The sequence below is a fragment of the Culex quinquefasciatus genome, chromosome 3, assembly GCF_015732765.1.
Source record: "Culex quinquefasciatus strain JHB chromosome 3, VPISU_Cqui_1.0_pri_paternal, whole genome shotgun sequence".
Lineage (NCBI taxonomy): Eukaryota > Metazoa > Arthropoda > Insecta > Diptera > Culicidae > Culex > Culex quinquefasciatus.
This window is the reverse complement of record NC_051863.1, coordinates 89,722,242-89,743,984: the sequence shown is the minus strand read 5'-3', so window position 1 is coordinate 89,743,984 and position 21,743 is coordinate 89,722,242. Positions and strand designations below refer to the sequence as shown.

General features: G+C 40.4%; 1 protein-coding gene across 9 annotated transcripts in view; it reads left to right on the top strand.

The window, feature by feature from the left end:
* LOC6053025 overlaps positions 1–20,574 on the top strand; it is a 116,832-nt gene extending 96,258 nt beyond the window's left edge. For 7 of the 9 annotated variants that reach the window (XM_038259780.1, XM_038259783.1, XM_038259782.1 and 4 more), the window contains 6 exons: positions 6,336–6,511; positions 6,580–6,654; positions 14,187–14,385; positions 14,445–14,739; positions 16,378–16,502; positions 16,845–17,204. In XM_038259780.1, coding sequence (XP_038115708.1) covers positions 6,336–6,511; positions 6,580–6,654; positions 14,187–14,385; positions 14,445–14,739; positions 16,378–16,502; positions 16,845–16,996 — 1,022 coding nt within the window. In that variant the 3' untranslated portion in view covers positions 16,997–17,204. Of the gene's footprint in view, positions 1–6,335; positions 6,512–6,579; positions 6,655–14,186; positions 14,386–14,444; positions 14,740–16,377; positions 16,503–16,844; positions 17,205–19,441 lie in introns of those variants that run through there. The other 2 variants (XM_038259784.1, XM_038259785.1) reach the window with 2 other exon arrangements.
* The last annotated feature ends 1,169 nt before the right edge of the window (positions 20,575–21,743 follow it).

Genomic DNA, 21,743 nt, shown 5'->3' with positions numbered 1-21,743 from the left:
GCGTGATCAGGCAAATCTCGTCTCGAAAAATGCCAACGGGTCCGTCTGGGATTGAACCCAGGCCATACTGGGGTGAGAGGCTACCACGCTAACCACTGCGCCACCGGACCCGGATAAATGCATAATAAGCTATATATAATCTCTTAAAATACTAGTCATACGCTCCGGAACAGCTTTCATGCCATTTGGATCATATCTGGCCACTCTGGAACCGGTTCCGGATACCCTGGAAGATTTGCTATTTTGGTAAAAGCTGTGCTTGTTTCGTCAACATGTTCTTGCTCAGTTTTTCAAATACGAACACATTTTGGAACACATTTTTTAAATTACGTGTACAATAATGTTTTAAGAAATGCAAATAATTAATTTTAAATTTTCAGCAAAATAGGTTTGGGTTTTAACATGCCATGAATAATAGAATATGCAATGCATGCTATAACAAATGATTTTTTCTTCATTGCGCAAATTAAAAAAAAAATAATGTGAGAGAATGTTATTCAAAACAGCAATGCACGACAAAACAGAACAGTTATACCAATTTTATTTTTAAATCTCTGAAAAATTTGTCAAAATGACGATGCAATTTTTTTATAAGCGTAAGGAAAGCATAAATATTAATATTTTTATCATAAATGAAGTTTTTTCAATTCAATTTCAAATACATAGCATAGCATTGGTGTCTACCCGTAGTTGCTACTCTGTTATTGACCAGGACCTCCAAGAATTGCTCCGTGGACCACAGATGAACCAATCATCACCACTTCGCAACTTTCAAATGTCCCTATCATGCTAGCCAATCACAGCGCCGGCCACGACCAGTGGTAAGACACGGGGAAGTGGATAGAAATTTTAGTCCGATACTGAAGATCGCTAAATCGGCTGCGTCTTCGACAAAGTATCACGTGAGGTTTGAGGGTGTTAGTAAGATGGGTGTGAAGCCAGGATTCACCGTGGTAAGTGATGCGGCCGGTCAAATCTATTTATAGTCCTTAATTCTTCGTATGTTCTTGGATTCATTTTGGAAGCTTTCCAATTCGGTTCACCAAGCCTTTTGTGGTGAACTCTGGTCGTGTTGATAGTTCAATATTCGCCTAACAATTATGCAACCAGTAAGTGTCCTTGAATTCAACTTGCATTCAATATTGCATTTCCTGTTCTTAGGTACACAGATTCTAATCAAGTTTCTTGGATTCTTATTGCATTCTTTAATCCTTCTAGTCAACTAATCCTCGATGGTCTGGTGATTAGCATTTTTGACTGCTTTATTTGGCTCAGGACGGGGGATCGAACCCCGCCGCGAGCTAATGAATTTTTCGTTCGTATTCAAGTGTTCAGAATTCCTTCTTTCCATAATTTCTCGATGGGAGCAGATGGGAATCGAACCCAGAACCTCTCAGTTACAAAGCGAACAGCGAAACCATTCAGCCATGCCTACTCCTTGATTCAATTTGGTTTAAACCTTTTTTTTTCAATTTGGTTTAAAATACAGTATAAGAAATGTAGGAAAATTTGTTACGCACTCTTCAGCCTTTTTTAATTGTATGAAATTATTAAAAACAAATGGTAAAAAAGCTGTTAAAAAGGAATTTTTTCCTAAACTTATTTGAAAAAACTCATATTTTTTTTTTCTAAAAACCATGGCAGCAAACAAAATTTCATTTCACTTATTTTACTGTTTCTACTTTTAGTGAAGTTTTTGATTCGAATATATGTATTTGTTTAATAGATAATTTTGCAAAATAAATATCTAAAATCTCAGTAAAACTGGCTGTTGGCTGAGTCGTTAAATCTGCTGATAAAAATTCTGCAAAATTTCACAAAATTGAGCTCATCATTTTTTTGTCGTGATTTTTTTTTGTCATGGGTCTTTGTATCTTGTATCTTAAATATCTGCTATCTTTTTCAGTAACTTCCTATACTCAATTATTCCTAAAGTACACATTTGTGTGTTAATTTCAAGCAGATTTTAGAGAACCGTGAAATTCCAATGTTTTGAAATTGGCATGCCACGTAATTTCATTTTTTTGCTGTGAAAAATCACTAGCCCTAGTTATCATGTTTAGCAAACTGAAATGGAACATCATTTCTGCAAATGTCATTATGCTTTTCGAGTTCTACAAGCAGGTTTCATTTGAGCCAGAATAAACTTCAAAATTAAACTATTCGTAATCCGTTGCTAGATTTGGCATTTGTGTTACACAACCATGTTGAATAAGGTTTTTTGATCAAATGTAAACAATTGATCAAATTTGTGTCATCAAATTGTTCAATAATTAACATATAAAAACGCTAGTGGAGCAATTGATAAACAAAAACAATAAAAAGCGTTGTTTTACTTGCTACTTGGGTTGTCATCCTGTGTATGACGTAATGATATAGGCTGTCATCTTCTGTTGGAAACAATGGTTTGTCGTGGCGGGAATTGTTCTTCTGGTGTTTGTTGGTTTCCTGTAGATCTCGAAGGTAAACGAAGATGGATAACCTGGTTGTCATAGGATCAGGATGGCTTAAAAATGTAACTTTCCTTCAACTTCGTAAGTGGTCCATTACAGCCCGTACGTCCCATACGTCGCTCAGGAACGGTGACAATGAGTTACCCATTTTTTTCATAAAATTATTTTTATTAGGTCCTTTTCGGTACTGGGACCTGGTTAGGACCGAGTCGGCTTTTGTAATTACATTGTTATTAATGCTAAGAGTAATTACAGAGGATCTTGTGTGTAAATGTTAGTGGGAGGGGAGCCGATTACCCGCGGCCTACTCGGGGTCAGTAGGGAAGGGATTGATATGTTAAAGACAAGGCGTGGGAAGGAAAGGGGGACTGTAAAAGAGGTTCGGATGGCTGGGGATAATTAAAACGCGTGTGTTACGTTTAGAGCGGTTGTTAAAAGACTAAGATTTATTGTAAAAGAAGTAAACAACTGGTGACAGTTCAGTAGCGCGCAAAGGTTGTAACAGTTGCACTTGTTAGCATTTATTTATTTATTTATTTTCCGTTTTTCCGTTCGTCTTTAAATGTAATTTGATCTCCGTTACCACGGTAATCAATGTAGGTGATGTTAGCCCTCACGATCGTTGGTAACATTCGTTACTGGTTTAAGACCTGGAGAGAGAATCTCGCTGAGGTCGCTCATGTTGAACCCTTCGGGAAGACGGAAAGGGACGGTCAGAGCCATTGCCGACCGCTAGAGTGAGACAGGAACTCAGATCTTTAAAGATCCGAAGAAGCCCGAGGCAATCTCCGGGAAACGGCGTGCCAAAAGTACGTCTGGGGCTACCTTCCCCGTTCTGAGGAAGCTAGTACTTGTTCACTTTGTCCCAGACCTTTGTGAAGCGTGGAGTGCGCGGACTTTTATCCCGGGTTCCCCTGTCCAGTCCTGAGGTTTGAAAGTGGTTTCCGGTTAGGTCTTAAATTCTAACTTCTCCCCGATCTCGTCGAGTTAGAATTGTGAGTGTGCGAAATAGTGAGCCTAGTGCGCGGCCTAGCTAGAGATCAGGTAAACCGTTACCCCGTGCGAATTATCCCCGTGCATGTGCTAGTTAACCTCATTCGCGAAGTTCGAAGGCTTCGCTTCCTTTCGCCCTACCAGCCAAGCAGCACCAGTAGGAGATCGAGCGCGCGTCCACCACCGCCCCGCATCGAGTGTGGGACAAGTTTTGACCCGGCACACGCTACATTCGCCGGAAGAGACGAGCCGTCAACATCTCGTCTGGAGGCGGTCCGATCCGCCACGTGCTGGCCGGAAAGAGAAACCCCGGCCCGCGCAACTTCATCAAAGTCGACAACGCAACCGCAGGTCGAACCGGCAGCGTCGTCCGCGCCGTCCGCGAGCACGCGGTAAACATCAGCAGCAGCATCAAGTAACAGGAGCAACAGCAGCAGTCCGATGAGTCCATTCTATTGGTTCGGGTGAAGGGTGACGGCCACGAAAGGCATCACGAACGTTTTTCCGTTCCGGCTGCGGCCGTAGAGCGGACGCCATTTTGATGGAGGGCGTCTATTTTGTTTAGGCGCGTGTTGCCATGCGCTCGGAGTGTGAGGGCCTTTATTGACACGCCCCACACGTCCACGACATAGCACTCTAGTGCCTTTTGTCTGCCGCAGTCCGCTTGACTGCCGGTGACGTCAGCGATCAGCTGTTCCAGCTGACGAGTTGGAGATATGGTAGAGGTTTGAGCACAAAAGCACGAGGTAACAGAAGAACGAAGAGTAGACAGTATGGAGAGCGAACGCACACAGTAGGAGATGTCTAGACACTAGAAAACGAAACAATGAATGAAATACAAATATGTTAGACTAGTCCAATAAACGAGCACCTTTTCTGATTCCCTGCCAACTAAATTATGAGTGATTATTTTGGAGATAAATAAAGTCCCTGCAGTTAAAATGAGCTCACGTGTTAGTTTTTTTGGGCGATCCGGATCGCTGCTTCGGTCGCTTTAGGGTCAGTTCCCAGTCCTTTCATCCCCAATGCAAAAGTTCTGCGTATTTCCCATGCTTCGTGAAGTTCTCTGGTGGCGGGTGTCGGTACTACCCATGATGATTCATACGGGCACGGGGGGTCCTATACTGGCGGATTTCTGAGGAGCTTTTTCGGGAGGCTGAGCTTTCCGTACCGTTCTTGTGGGTCACTTTGATACGCTGGCCGATTCGATCTTGCTTCTTCCCTGGGAAGAAGTTCAATCGAGCACCTCTTCGAGAGTCTCAAACCGGGCAAATTTAACATGGCGGGCAGTCTCCCTCACGGGAGTGGCGCATAAGTTGCACCGTTTTCAACCAATCGAATCGCAACTGCTACAAGGTAATGGGGAAGTGGTTGCCATCTCAACACCCCTGCTCAACCACAGCACCGTCCAAGCCCGATCTTCGTGCACAACTCCCTGAAGGAAGTTGCCGGAAGGCCCTTGGTCATCATGTCGGCCTGCTGTGCCGAAGAACGCACGATTGGATTGTGCAGAACTCGAGTTTGTGAACAGGGTTGGCCAAGTTCTTCTTGGTTGTTTCTCTCTCACCTCGACTTGGCTGACGCGCACCCATACCACCCCCTTAACTGTTACACAATGGGTCGGTTGTATCCATATAGAGTACGATGGAAGGGAATCCTCAGAAAGGGCTGGTTCCTCAGCGTCCGCGTTGGTCTATGCACCGTGATTTCTTCTCGGAGTTGTGGGCAATCGATGCGACATCGAAGACGAACATCCGGTTCGCCGCTTTTCGAGTGACACCATTTCCAGCAAGGTGCATCTGTCGCTGTTCGCCGATTTCGACCATTTTATTTTAAAAGGGCCAAACATTGAATATTACGCCCATCTAAAATGTCAGTCTTGATTTAAAAAAATTCAAAATATTTTTTTCGAATAGATCGGAAAATTTCACGAATGTTTCATGTATTAACATTGAAAATCGGACCATTAATTGCTGAGCTATCGTCATTAGAAAATGGTGGGCTTTTTGGGTGAGACTTAGAAAACTTCAATTTTCATGTTTCTTTTTCTTTAAGCCGCTGTATCTCAGCAACCAGAGGTCCAATCTTCAATGTCTCTTAGACACTTTTATAGCAAATTTGCTGAACTTTTCAAAAAAAATATTTTTAGAAATGGTCACTCATGGTCACTATTTTTAAAAATTGAAAAACTGCAAATATTTCGCTAAAATCAAACTTTCGGTAGCTATATCTTGAAAACGGAGCCCTTAATCAAAAAATCTGTGAAGTACTTTTCGATTGCAAATTCAATTTTGCATTAAAAAATAATGTCAAACTTGTTTTTGCTTAAAACTTCGATTTTTTCCAAAAATCACTATTTTTTCAAAAATTCATAACTTGGCGGCAGATTTTTTGACCATGTTTCTCTATGGCACAAAAGTTGCGGATTTTTGTCCCCTAAAACATATCAAAAAATCTCGAAAATCAAAAAATACGTATTTTGGGAAATTGAGTTTTTGTAAAAAAATAGTTGATAAAAAATCTGCAATTTTTTTCCGTGTACCTATTTTTTCTCAAAAGTCCTCAACAATACCTACAACTTTGCCGAAAATTCACTCAAAAGTTACAGCTGTTTGAATATTTACATACCATTTTTGTATGGACAGCTGCCAAAATTGTATGGAGACTTGTATGAGTGAACCAATGACACAAAATAGCATATTTGGTCATAGGGAAGGCCCCCACAAAGTTTGAGCCAAATCAAAAAATACAAATAAAATCCATTTCCGGTTTTGGAAGAGAATTGCTCTCTTACGATTTACATATAATTGCTGTGTTTATTATTATTGATAAATATCTTTATTTTGCCTTCAACATTAATTAACATTTAATTTTTTATCTTTTTTTCAGTATCGGTACATTGTAAGGATACACGTATTGCGGTGCAAGTACGCACTAACAAACCGTTCAATGGTCGTATCTATGCCCTTGGACGCTCTGAAACATGTAACATAGACGTTATCAATTCTGACTCGTTTCGGTTGGATCTCACAATGGGAGGACAGGATTGCAACACGCAAAGCGCAGTATGGAACTTAATATTATCTCTCTTTTTGCATTTTCCTTAGTTTAGCAACTTCAACTTTATTTTCAGACTGGTATTTACAGCAACACAGTCGTTTTACAACATCATTCGGTAGTAATGACCAAAGCTGATAAAATTTATAAGGTCTGTATCCTGTGAGATCGCGTTTCCAAATTAAAAAAAAAATACACACTGAATCGAAGACTTGCATGATTTGATTTTTCGATGTAAAATCGAATTTGCAATCAAAAAGTACCCAGCAACTAAGCGTCGTATCAACAAAGTTAAAAAAAGCAGTATATACAGAATTTCCTCAGCTTTTCAAAAATATTTTTTTCTAAAGTGGGCAAACATGTGCACTAATATAAAAAAATGAAAAACCCAGACTGTATTCAAAAAAGTTACCAAAAAATGGCATTTACTTGAAAACGGTGCACTTTGTCAAAATTTCTCTAAAGTACATTTTGATTGCATATTTGATTTAACATCGAAAAATGAAGTTAAAAAAATTGTGGGACCAATGTTTCCATTTCTTGAAAAATCAGTATTGATTAATAAATTCATAACTCGGTCAAAGATTTTTTGCACAACCTGAAAATTTCTGAAAAAATCGATATTTGATTTTCCCTAAAACATATAAAAACATATATACAGCAATTCCATTTAAAAATTTCCATTTCTCCGATCGGGCTCAAATTTTTTCTGGGGGTTCCTTGGCCAATATAATTAGACCCGTATATTTTTGTTTGGCCATTAGGGTGACCTACATCGTGCTAGAGTAATTCAAAAAATGGCAATTTTCGTCATTTTTCGCAAAAACCACTTTTTTCAAAAATTCACATCTCCGCGTCATTGCATCCGATTTTAGCTGTCTTAGGCGCAAAAGAAAGGTGATTAGTTTGGCTATTTGAGAAAAATAGTAAGAAGTTTCAAAAATATACTTAACATTTGAAAAAGTCGTATGAAAACTTAAAAAGGTGTTTTGACTGTGTCTGGACCAAAAAGCCTATGTCTGAAAATATTGTTATCGGACTCCTCGGAAAATTTCACAAAACATTTAGAAAAATTGGCGATGTCGAACCGTACTTTTCTGAGATAAGATTTTTTGAAAATATGTTATGTGTAATTTTCCGAGGAATCCGATAAACATATTTTCAGACATAGGCTCTTTGGTCCAGACACGGTCAAAACGCCATTTTAAGTTTGCATACGACTTTTCAAATGTTAAGCTAGATTTTTGAAACCTCTCACTATTTTTTTTTTCAATTAGTTAAACTAATCACCTTTCTTTTGCGCCTAAGACAGCTAAAATCGGATGAAATGACACGGGTATATGATTTTTTGAAAAAAGTGGTTTTTGCGAAAAATGGCGAAAATTGCCTATTTTCGAACCTCCCTAGCACGATTTAGATCACCCTAATGGCCAAACAAAAAAACGGGTCTAATTATTTTGACCATGGAATCCCCAGAAAAAAATTGAGCCCGATCGAAGAACTTTTTTTCGGTTTAAGCTCTTTTCAAATGGAATTGCTGTATAAATAGTGTTTTTTGCAAATCAAATTTTAGGGACAAAAAGTTAAATTAAAAGTCCATATTTTTTTTACCGCGTATCATTTTTTTCAGTGTAGTCCTTATCCATACCAACAACTTTGCCTAACACAAAAAAAAACCTTCAAAAGATACAGATTTTTGAATTTTCATACATCATTTTTGTATGGACAGCTGCCAAATTTGTAAGGAAATTTATATGCACAAACCAATGATGCAAAATGGCTTCTTTGGGCATTCTGAAAGCACCATATAAGTTTCAGTCGGATTAAAAAATACAAATTTATAAAAAGACCGATTTCGTAGAAAATGGCTCTGTATTTAAATGTAGATCTTCGTATTAATTGTGTTGATGTGACATTTGTTTGGTTGATGTCAAAATAGGAGATTTTTTATTGATTTATTTTCTTTTTATTTACCGTTTATTTATTTATTTACTATTCCTTCAATTGCTTAAACCTAGTCATGGATAAATCCAGAAAACAAGCTCAGTTAAAATCAATTAATAGTAGGCGACTCTATTAAGTAGAGTGTGAGGTTAGCTTTATTAGTGACCTGTCAATGACATGGTGAGTAGGTAGAGTGGTAGAGTACAGAGTAGTGGGTCATCCATAGTTTACGTTACATCTCCCCTTTTCGAAAGAAAACTAAAGATCTAATCTAACAGGTGGTTTCACCATTCTACCGGTCCTAGTAAAATATGGCTGCGATGTTCCAGTTGGCGTTGTGGATGCCACCGGAGTGCGTTCAGTTGTCGGTTCCACCAACGATCGATCCGGGATAGGTTCATCGGGAGCCTCAGCAACAGCTTCAGTTTGTTCCGGAATTTGGGCTGAAGACGTCCTCAAGTGTCTTGTGGTGCGACGAAGTACATCACCGTTCTGCGTCTCTACGATGACGGATCTGGGAAGTTCTGTTTTAGCAATCACTCGAGCTGGTTCCCAAGTTTTTGTCAGCTGGTTCTGAACGAGCACCCGGTCGTTGACTTTCATCTCCTGACGACTACGAGCGGCTTGATCGTAGTACGCCTTCTGCTTGTTGCGTTCGACTTCCAGAGATTGCTTCACGTTCTCGACCACCGTAGGTTTCAGCTTTTTCTCGATCATCGGTAGAGGAGTTTTGGTGACCCGACTCATAATCCGCTCGTTTGGTGATTTCAGTGCATCGCTTCTCGGAATGTTACGGTAATTCAACAGGCCCAGCTGAACCGAACTCCCATCTTCATGGCACTTCTTCAGAACGTTTTTAGCGACTTGTACCGCTCTCTCGCTCATGCCGTTGCTCTGGGGATAATAAGGGCTTGAGGTAACCGGTTCAAACTTCCACTCCTTGGCGAACTTCTGGAAGAGCTGGGACGTGTATTGCCGTGCGTTGTCACTGTGAAACTCTTCCGGTGCTCCCCACACTGAAAACCACCATTCCAGATGTTCGATCACTTCCGAGGACTCCATGGTTCGTAGCTTCTTGAAGTCGATCCAGCCCGAATAGCTATCTACAAGTACGAGGTAGTTCGCTCCCTTGAAGTGAAAAATGTCCGAAGCTACAATCTGGAACGGGTACTCCGGAATCCTTTTCACCATCATGGGCTCCTTGACGTTGCTTCGGCTGAACTTTTGACACGGCCCACATTCGTCTACAAACTGCTGAATGTCTCGACTCATTCCAGGCCAGAAAACCAACTGCTTCGCTCGTCTGATGCAGGATTGGATGCCGAAATGTCCCGCATGTACCTCCTTCAGAACGGTTTGCCGCAGTGAGTGTGGGATCAAAATCCGCTCTCCTTTGTAGACTACTCCAGCGTACGTAGACAACTCGTCCCGAAAGTTCCAGAACGGTTGAATTTCCGGATCCAGCTGAGTGATTACTTCCGGCCATCCCTCGTTGATAACCTGCATCAGCTTTTTGAGCACCGCTTCTTTGTCCGTCTCGGTGACGATCCGGTTCATCCACGACTTCGTCACGTTCATCACGATGTGCACTTCCAGTTCGTCGTCATTCTTCTCCGCGGGATTGTCGACATCGCGGCTCAGAGCGTCCGCGATTGGGACGTCCACTCCCTTGACGTACACCACATCCGGCGCGTAAGGTTGCACGTCCAGAATAATCCGCTTCAATCTTGGTGGTGCTTTGTCCAGCGGCTTTTTGAAAATGGATTCGAGCGGTTTGTGATCCGTTTCCACTTTCACTGGCCTTCCGAAGATGTACGAATGAAACTTTTGGCAACCAAATCTTATGGCAAAAGCTTCTTTTTCTATCTGGGGATAGTTCTGCTGGGCTGGATTCAGGGATTTTGAGGCGTACGCGATCGGGTGTCCGTCTTGCATCAAAACCGCCCCCATCGAGTGTGAGCTGCAATCGACAGACAGGACGTTCTCCTTGTTCACGTCGTAGAACTTTAGAACTGGGAGAGTTGAAAGCAACTCCTTGATGCTTTCGAACGCATGCTGCTGATCGGTCTCCCAACGCCAGGCCACGTCCTTTTGAAGAAGCTGTCTTAGTGGTGCTGTGACTTGCGAGAGGTTAGTGATAAACTTCGAAAGGTACGTTACCATCCCGAGTAGGCGCTGCAACTGCTTTTTGTTATCTGGCACTTTGATTCTGCGGATGGCTTCCAGCTTCTCGTCATCAGGTTTCAATCCTTCAGCAGACACGATATGGCCCAGAAATTTGACCGCTCGCGCCCCGAACTGGCATTTGTCCTTGTTCAGCTTCAAGCCGGCTTCGCGCAGCCGCTTCAAGACCACCGCTGTGATCTCGCTGAGCTGCACCTCGCTGTCTGCATACACCAATATGTCGTCCATCGACACATCGACGTTTGGGATGCCTTCAAGCAGTGTAGAGATGCGATTCTGGAACACTTCCGGTGCCGGTGCAAGACCGAAAGGCATGCGGAGACACGAGAATCTTCCCCACGGTGTGGCAAACGTTAAGTACTTCTGTGAAGCTTCAGAAACCTTTATCTGCCAAAACCCCTTCTTGCAGTCGAGAATCGTGAACCAGGAAGCGTTCTTAATCCTCCCAGCGATTTCCTCGATCGTCCTCAGCGGGTAGTGGCGACGCAGGACGTTCTTGTTAACATCTGAAGGGTCAAGGCACAACCGGATCTTCTTGTTCTTTCTGACGACGACCAGGTTGCTCACCACAGGGGTTGGTTCTTCTTGCTTCTTGATGACGCCCAGCTTTACCATGCTGTCCAGTTCCGCTTTAACTTCTTCTCGTATCTTGTGCGGAATCACGCGCGCTGGGCGAATCTCAAACTTGGCATCCGGCTTGATGTCAAGGTCGTATTCAAATCCGTTCAAGCAGCCTAGACCCTTGAAGATGTCGTCGTCTTTCTCAGCCACGTGAACTCGCTTGATCAGGTTTAGTTTGACGCAGCTGCTGCGTCCCAGCACAGGCACTACATCGAGGTCGATGACTTTGTAAACAAGCGTGGCCTGCTTTCCGTTCACTGTGCTCAGCATCGAAAATTCTCCTGCTACCCGGTTTCGCTGGCCGTTGTACGAGACGATGTACTTCGTTGGGGATTTGTCCAAGTCGACGTTGATTTTCTGCGCTAGCTTGAGAGGTAGCACGTTACACTGGGCACCGCAATCTAACTTGAATTTTAGTTTCGTTGCCCCAACGAACACTTCCTCAAACCAATCCCCTTCGTCCGCGTCATCTGCCGCTACCGCGTGCAAGTGCAGGTCGAAAGTCTCCTCATTCAATTCGTCCGACGACTCCGATTCTACAGCTACCGCTGCCGCCTTCCTCTCCGATCGCTTGCCACTTTTCCCAACGGCTGGCTTCCTGAAACAGCAGTCCGGCACGTGTCCCGTTCGATTGCACGTTGAACAGGTTTTCTTGTAAGCCGGGCAGTTCATCTTTCCGTGCTTAGTTCCGCAGCGGTGGCACTTGAAGATCTGGTCCTCCTGTTTCTCTCGTACGGCATCACAACTTTTGGTCTCCGAACTCATCTGATGGAGGGTTTCCGTGGTCTTCTCGCTTGATCGGCATATCTGGATGGCTTTTTCGAGAGTAAGCTTTGGGTCACTGAGCAGCTTCTCTCGAACCTTCTGGCTCCGGATCCCGAGAACTATCTTGTCCTTAAGCAGCCGCTCTTCTGTTGTTGTCCCCTCCTGTACGGTGTTGAAATCGCAGTCCACGATCGCTTGCCGCAGCTTTATCAGGAACGCGTCGAAACTCTCATCAAGGCCTTGGTCCGTTTTGAGGAAGACGTAAGTACTGTACGTCGGATTAGCGGTTGGATTGTAGGCCTCGGCAAACTTCTTTTTAATTTCGTCCGGGTCCTTCTTCTGCGCCGCCGTGAGTTGGAATCCGGCGAATGTTCCCAACACATCCGGTCCCAAACTGTTCATTAGGATTCCGACTTGACGCTCCTTCGGCTGATTCGTGATTCCCGCCGCCAGCTCGAACCACTCGTACTGTTGCAGCCAGTCTCTCCAGATTCGCGCCTTGTCCACCTGGTTCCGGATGTTGATTCTCTCCGGAGGATGAGCTGAGAAGCTCTGAACTGGAGCTGGAGGATCCGCCATTTCGCGCTTCTACTTCGTTGTTACCGGAACTTTTCGCAATACCGACGCCAGACTTACAACGTTACGCGTTTTAAACAAGCTTTTCGCGAATTTTTCGGAAGTTTTTCAGCGTTTTCCGAATTTTTATTCCTCCACGAGGCGTGCCCACTTCTGACACCATGTGAGGTTAGCTTTATTAGTGACCTGTCAATGACATGGTGAGTAGGTAGAGTGGTAGAGTACAGAGTAGTGGGTCATCCATAGTTTACGTTACATAGAGTAAAGAAAATTAAAAAGACACCAACCAAAATCAAAGTGACTAAAATTACCTTGATGTGATATTAGAATAAGAAATACCTCCTTTCCTCTAACTATCCCCTATCTATTAGCAATTTCGAAGGTTATTTTGTAACTTTTTTCCTTCCCCTGCTCAATTTTTCTCTCGTGTACCAGTAAACTCTAACACCGTTTGAATTAGTCAGCTGTTGAAAGGTACCCCATATCTCAGCTTAGGATAATTACTGCACTGATGTTTTTGCCAAAACAATCCAATAAATAAAATGAAATGAAAAATGACTAAAATTACTGAAACTAGTCTATAATAATTTTAAAAATGTAGGTCTAAATGAAATCTCAAATTATTCAAAATATCTGATCTTTTGCTTGTTGTTCCCCGTAGGTGTGTGATTCAGAGCATGTATTTGAAAGTTTAATACAGAGCGGATTCGTTAATTCGAATGTCCGCTAATTCGAATGCTTGCTAATTCGAACGTAATCGAATTAAAAAGCACTTAACCGTCAAAACCAGTTGATGGACAATTCCCAAACATTTGATTTCAAGCTTTTGACTGCTGTCAGTTGTTCCAATTAGCAAATTTAGATTCGCTTATTTAAATGCAGTTCCATTCGAATTAGCGAATCCGCTCTGTATTCGTAATTTATTTGAAGTTATTGTACTGTCCCTTGGAGCTCCGTATAGCCAAGGCATGAATTCAAAAAAGGTGCTTATTTTTAGTATCTGGAATCAAATCGTGGCCAGTTTTTAATGGATCTAGACTAAATCGACCCTCCTGAATCCGAATCTGCCTGTTGATTTTCCCGATTCTCAAAGGGAATCGAGATATTCAAGATGGTGTCTAATATGGCGGCTGAATGGAAAAATCACATTAAAAGGATTTTCAAGTTCAATCAACAACTCAAATTTAACTAATTTGTGGTCGCTGAACTCGAATATGACCCCTAGAATACTCCAAGGTACTCAGGGAATGTGTAATCCAAGATGGCGGCCAATATGGCGAAGCTAGAATAATGGAAATGTAGCAGGCAATCAACAGGGGCACTCGACTGATTAGAATTCATTTGGGAAATATATGTTTCAAATGCTTGTAAAAGAAATAGAACAACTTTTAGTAAAAGTGAAAATAAACAGAAATGTTCACAAAAAAATGCTCTACTCGTTGGTGTACTTGGTTTTCGTAAATTTCAAGGAACACTCCAGATTATCCAGCATCATTCAAACACGACCGCTTATTATATATTCTAGGGGTCATATTCGAGTTCAGCGACCACAAATTAGTTAAATTTGAGTTGTTGATTCGAATACTTTTACAGGTTAAGTGCACTTATGACATGAGTTCAAAAAATATTTCCTTCGGAATGTTGCCCATCAGAGATCCAGAAATGATACACATAAACTCTTCACCAGAAGCTCCTCCCCCGAAAATTCGTATTTTGGATGCTCGAAGTCGTGAAGTAGAAACTGTGCGTATTGGAGATCGCCTGACATTCCGCATTGAAATTCCCGAAGACAGTAAGAATAAGTTTTAATATATGTTTCTTATATAATAGCTTCTCATTTCATTTACTAAGCAGCTCCATACGGAATATTTGCACGTTCATGTGTGGCTATGGCTAAGGACTCCAAGAGTACGTTCCAGATTATCGATGATGATGGATGTCCAGTTGACCCAAGTATTTTCCCTGCATTCACCCAAGATGGCAACGCATTGCAGTCAATTTACGAAGCATTCAGATTTACTGAGAGCTACGGAGTAATATTCCAATGCAATGTGAAATATTGCTTGGGACCATGTGAACCTGCAGTTTGCGAATGGGGAAGAGATTCTGTCGAATCATGGGGTCGAAAGCGCCGTTCCGTGACCAGGTGAGTTTTTAGTCGAAGTACAGTCAAAAACACTTAAATCTTTTCTAAAACCCTGTTGTGATAGTTACCCAATCAGTTCAATTCGAATTCTGAAGCGTAATCTAATTAGAGTCGTATACGAGTTCCGTTTCAAACTAAACAACCGGTTATTGCATTTGTAATCGAATTCGTATACGATTCTAATTAGATTCCGTTTCAGGATTCTAATTGAACTGTGCTATCATAAGAGGGAGGGGTTCCCGTGGTCAGAATGAGCTCAAATTTGGATTTTAGAATAGTGATGGGACAATCTATGATTTCAGGGGGTAGCCCCGAGAAAGTCCACCCTAATACATACCCATTTCATGCTGTCATTCGGGAAAAAGAAATTCTAGGAATCGTAGATAGATGACGTTAGTGAGCACACAAAATTCAAATTTTAACTGGTACCACTATTTAAACAAGAAATTGTTCTAACTTTCATGGCTGTTTGTCTGTGGATGTACTAGAGGATCGGTTATGAGAATTAGTGCCGTGAATGCCGTAAACGAAACAGCTCTAAAATGCTCAAACGAAACAGCTCTAAAATTCTCAAACTTATCAAACAGAAAAAAAATAATCTATCACAGTTGCAGTGATGCCACATTTCAAATGTCTGAAAATATTTTCTTAGGGACACTATAAAAAATACTGATCCAAAATTATTGTTGTCATAACTATTGTTTTTTCAATAGTAGACTTTTCGAGATAGAACAACAATCAATAATTTTGTTTTCTAATGTAGCCATTCTGAACCCTTTATTTATCTGTGGTCTAGACAAAATGTGTGATAAGGTGCTATCATGATAGCACAGTTCAATTAGAATCCTGAAACGGAATCTAATTTTAGAATCGTATACGAATTCGGTTTCAAACGCAATAACCGGTTGTTTAGTTTCAAACGGAATTCGTATACGACTCTAATTAAATTTTAGAAGAGATTTACTGCCGTTCTACGCAAAACTGTCCCATGTTCAAAAAAGTGCAACTGAGAAAAACGCGATTGAAATTTTTCGTCCGTTTTTGTTTATCTACGCATAATTGTCCCGTGGGTCCCTATTCGCCCCATAGGTCCCTAATCATGCCAGTTAGCAGTTTGTCACTCTTATTTATAATCCTCTTGCTATACAATTGGTAAACAAGACACAATACGTCGTAAAACTGATAATTTCGTGAAAGAAAATTTTGATTGTCCCACCAAGTAAATCAAGCGTGAAGTTCAACGATGGGACGAACATACTTGGTGTTGTTTTCAATGAGTTTCCGAACAAAGTACTAGATTTTATGTGTTTTTCGAAAAGTAACCGTCATACCAAACCTAAACTGACAAAAAGTCAGAATCGACCAAAAAATGACATGGAACAATTATGCGTAGAACGGCAGTTTAGGTCATACAAAATTGCTTTAATTTGTATAACCCAATCTCTTCCCCCAGACCCAATGTCACCCCTGATGACGGTATCTAAATGTTGACCAATTTTGAAAACAGTATTTAGCTTGTGAAGCAAGGTTTTGAACAAAAGTCTCACATTTTGGGCACACTACTGATGCTGCTTTGGGAGCACTTCCTAAACAGCTGTATTCTTTACATAATAACGCACATTTTTTTTTCAATTCCAGGAATGAAACAATAGAAAATGAGGAAGAAGACATGAATATTTCTCAGGAAATACTGGTTTTGGATTTCAGCGATGAGAAAAATCGAGATTTTCTGCGTAGTGAGGCCAGTACGGAATATGGAAGAGGTAATATCGTTTTTTTCTTTTCTGATATCAGAATGCAGAACATAACTTAATCATGTAAACTCAACCCCGGTGGTTGGTCACTTTTTCGGTTGACACTTTTTTAGTTTGTACTCCGTTGGTTGGTCAAAGTCAAATTAAAAAGTGACGAAGTGTCACTTTTTACACAGCGCTCACGCACACTATCAAAACCGAGTTGGGTGGGGTGTCACACTAAAAGCGTTTGACAACAGTTGGCGCCAACCCCGGGGTTTGAGTGTATCTCTGAAAGAATATGACTAAATACTTTTTATGGAAGTTCAGCAAGGATGCAATCTTGATTTTTTGTATTTTGTTTAATTTCAGATAAAACTGTAACAATTATTGAGCCATGCCCAACAAAAACATCAGTATTAGCTCTCGCTGTCACATGTTCGTTGATGGTTCTTGTATACATGTCAACTTTGTTCTGCTATTACATGAAAAAATGGATTAAACCTCACAAGACTATGGCCTGAAAAATCAATCAAGACATTTGACGGTAGAATTGTATAATTATTTATTGTGCTGTATTAGCTGGATAAGAATTAGGGTCTTTATCTAAAGGCTCCTTTAGATAATCGATAGTAGAAAAGCGATATTGATTAATGCGTGTAACTGTAAGAAACAGTGTTTTTTTTTCACAATTTGAAGGTTTTGTTAAATACTGAAAATAACGGTTTTGAAAACATAGGGGAACTATACCCTTTCTCAGCCTATTTCTATTATCGGCCTATCAGCACTTTGATCATGAATTACAGCTTATATAAAGTGTTTTTGACTGTTCCAAAGTAATAAATAGCTCAAATAAAAGTGAGCAAGCAACTCTCCATTGTTGAAACATCTGAAAATGTTGATTTAATAGCAGAAACGGCAAAAGTGATGAGAATTGGTCGAAAGGCTTAGTGTGATTAAAATGGGTATATTTCCCCTACAAGCTGGCGTTTTAACCTAGAGGAAAAGCATCGCAATCGCAACTTACCGCGGACTTAAAGTGTGATACATCATAATTTTCTAGTGTTCAATAAGTATGATGCATTAGGGTGTAATATCAAAATCGATTTTCCAGCACAGCATTATTTCAGTTCCTTTTGGGGTCCTAAACAACTCCCCAAAGTTTGGGAATGATTGGTTTAGTCCTCACTTTGCGCAAAGCGATTCAATTTCCATATAAATTTGTATGGGAAACATCATTTTTTTGAATTTTAATATTTAAAAAATCTAAGTTTCACGCTGTACTAAAACCGGATTCATATTCGGATGCTCTGGAAGGTGCTCTACAACATTCCCGAAGAGAGTATGGTGCTAACTTGCTACTGAAAGAAGATATAGCGTCCTCAAAACTCGTCTAAAACGTGATTTTCGAGCAAAAAACACGTTTTAGACGAGTTTTGAAAACGTTGTATCTTTTTATAGGAGCAAGTTAGCACCATACTCTCTTCGGGAAAGGTGTAGAGCATCTTTCAGAGTATTCGAATATGAATCCGGTTTAAGTACAGCGTGACTCGGGAAATTTATAAATATCATAATCAAAAAAAAAATGTTTTTTTCTATACAAATTCCCATAGAAAATTGAATTGCTTTGCGCAAAGTGAGGACTAAACCAATTGTTCCCAAACTTTGGGGAGTTGTTTAGGACCCCAAAAGGAACTTAAAAGTTGCTGTGCTCATTAGATTTGGACCATTTTATTTTATTTCCATACAATCATATTACACCCTAATAATGCATGCATAAATAGTTTGGATTCTGTCAAACCTTGCCAATAGATTCGTAATTTATATTTTTTGTGAGAATTAAAATCAGTATCACTGTTACATTATGTTGTATGCGTTTGCTGCGTTTTAAACTACTGCTGAACTGAACATTTTTGAAGATTGTCGTGTCATAAGATAGCACACAAGCGACGATATGTTAAGGAATTTCATATAATTTTGTGATACAATCATTGACGTCCTAGTAGGCAATCATTGATTAACACTCAAACGCTCGGGTAGACATTTTTTTCTTAAAAATCTCATAACATTTGGTAGAATTGACCAATCTGGATGCTTCCGGTTGCAAAAGATATTTTGAACTGTCAGATGGGGGACAAATATGGTCCATTTTTACCGGAGATACTCCGGATTCCGTTAGGGTACCTTGACCCTCCTATATGGGTGTTTGGTCAATAAAACAAAAACATTTCCACATAACAATGCCGGAAATTATGCTTCAAGGCATCATACTAATACATCATCCTGCATAGATACATGACATGCTCAAGACCTTTGGGCACCGGAAACGGTTCACTGAGCTGATGTCGATTGGTGCCCAACTGGAACCGGCTCCGGTGTTCCGTAGGACTTAACCATGCCATTTATGTTTGCAGGGTGATGTATTAGATTGATGCCTTGTAGCTTTGCATCATTCGGACAGTTCAAAATATAGACAAATCTGGATCTTTTGCAACCGAAAGCATCCAAATTTGTCAATTCTACCAGAAGTTATGAGATTTTTCCAGCCCAATGAATTTGGCTGAAGAACGGGTATGTTTATGGCAACGTACTACCTATGTGAACAACAAGCCAGTCAACTCAATCGGAATTCAATTCGAATCGTTCGCGATACCACAGCTATTTCCCAGACAACTAAATCGGAATTTTGAAACGAAATTAAATTAGAAACGTTCGCGTATTCCGTTTCAAATGCAACAATCGGTACGTATACGGAATCTATTGTTCCGTTTGAAATGGAATACGTAAACGATTCGAATTGAATTCCGTTTCAGAATTCCTATTGAGTTGACTGGGATACAGTGTTATGGTGGCCCCTAAGGAAACTCAAGCCCATGTTGCAAAAAATCCAAGTCATGTTTTAAAATAATTTAACATCTACTAATTTATATTAAGTGCGATAATCTCTTAAATGTTTTCATTTTCTCCAGCTGCTTACTTAACGATTATTTTGTCACCTATGTGTCTCTTGGAATCTGCAAACCGTGCAGCTACGACTGGGCGAAGTCACCGTACTTTTGAAAAAGTGATAAATGTTTTTTGGCTGAGTACTAGGTAGCCCGTGACAGTATGTTAAGTTTGCGCTTGAAATCAGCTTAGGGAGCGTTCTTTTTACGTAACGCAAAAAAATCTGATTTTGACTCCCTCCTCCCTCGTAACAAACTTTCCATACAAACTTAGAAAAATTATGGAGCGTCACGCGGCCTCCTCCTCCCACCTACTGCGTTACGTAATAAAAGAACGCTCCCTTATCACCTTGCGGTAATAGTGGATTTACTTTCATATAATATAGATTCCATCAAAAACACTTGTGAAAAAATAGCAAAAAACCAAACTTTTTCTATTGGGTTAATGATTCTTTCTACGTAATTTTATCTTAGCCCCAATTTCAGATTATTCCGATTTTTAAGCGAAGATGGCGTTACGAATGGCGCACGCCCGAAATGTCAAAATCGTGCAGTGGTACCAACATTAGAAAAAATTGCTGTCATGCCATGGCACACTTTTTTGTGATAAATGTTAGTACCGATGCGGGATTTTGACACTTCGGGCGAGCACCATTTGTAAAGCCATATTCGCTTAAAAATCTGGATAGTTTGTCTTTGATCAAAGATAATATATAAGGTTTGTCCAGTTCTTCATGTGTGAAAGGGTCAGAAGAAAATGAAAAAAATCCAGAGAAATCAAACGAGCGTTCTTTCAAACTGTCGAACCGATCATTACTTATATTATGATGTATTAATTTGGACTTTGAAGAGTATTGATTACACTGACCTAACAAAATTGACAAAAATGACTGCGCAGGCTCAACTCGAGGAAAAGCATGAAGATTGGGTTCCCCAGAAACACCTACACTTTGATTTTTTCAAAAATATTTAGACAGGGCCAAATAGTTATTCTCCAAAGTTTGTGTGGAGTATTAGTGCAGTTCGCTACTTCCACACATTGCATGCAATTTTTGCTTGTATGCAACATAGACGAACCGCCCTAATTGGCCGAATGGTTACGCTGTCCGCTTTGTAAGCGGATGATTCTGGGTTCGATTCCCATCTGCTGCAACCTTCCATCGGATGAGGAAGTAAAATGTCGGTCCCGGCCTTGGTTGTTAGGCCGTTAAGTCATTCCAGGTGTAGGAGTCGTCTCCATGCCATAAGTACAAACAACACACCAAACCAAGCCTACTCCGGTGGAATCGCTGGCGGCGGTTGGACTCGCAATCCAAAGGTCGTCAGTTCAAACACTGGGGTGGAAGGTTCCTTGGAGTAGAAAGAGGTTTGGGCGCTCTCCCTATTCAAGCCTTCGGACTCCTAGGTTCGAGCAGCAACTTGCAATAGAGACCACAAAAGACCCGGGGGTCGTTAATGTGGATGGTTTGTTTGTTTTTGTGTTTCTGGGGACCCCAAACTTCATGCTTCCCATTGAGTAGAGCCTGCGCAGAATTTTGGTGGTCGGTGTTATGTTTAGTGTGAGTATTTTTTTTCTAAACAGTTTTCTTTCATATACCGCAATTGCATGGTGAAAAAACGTTTATGTGTTTCTGTTTGGATATAGAAAATCACTAACAGTAGATATCTAGAGTTTTTTTAATAGGTCCTATAAACATATGAAAGACAATAGTTTATAGGACCTTTAAAAAAAACTCTGGATATGTTCACGATCATTTCCAATGGTATAAGTAATCATTAACCCAAATAGAGACTGTATTTATACTAGAATAATAATTTATTATATACATATAAGACAAACTTTGAAACACCATTGCTACTCATGATCAAAATCAATCTTCCATTGACATTGTCATAATTTTTAAACTATGCTATTTAGTGAATACTGAAGTAAAAAAAGGGTTCGGTTGACAATAAGAACAAAATTTCAAAAGTATAAAAACATCAAAAATAATCTAAGGTGAATGTTGAGATTCAAGGCAAAGTCAGGTAACAAGTTCATTTGAAGCATGTTATTTTTAAATTTTTTGGCAATAAATTTAAAGAATCTCAAAAAAACTTAATCAACCAATAGAATATGTCATCTGGTTTCTTGTGTACATCTTTAAAAAACAATCTGAACCTATTGTTACAGTACTAAAGTAATCACACAATGTGAAAGCATCCGTTCTGTTTAGTTATAATATATTTGAAAATAAAAAAAAAACAACTTTAAACCACCAATTCAACCATCCTTTTATTTTAAAATTGAGAAATGATTTTCCATGGACCCGCGCCACCAAGGATC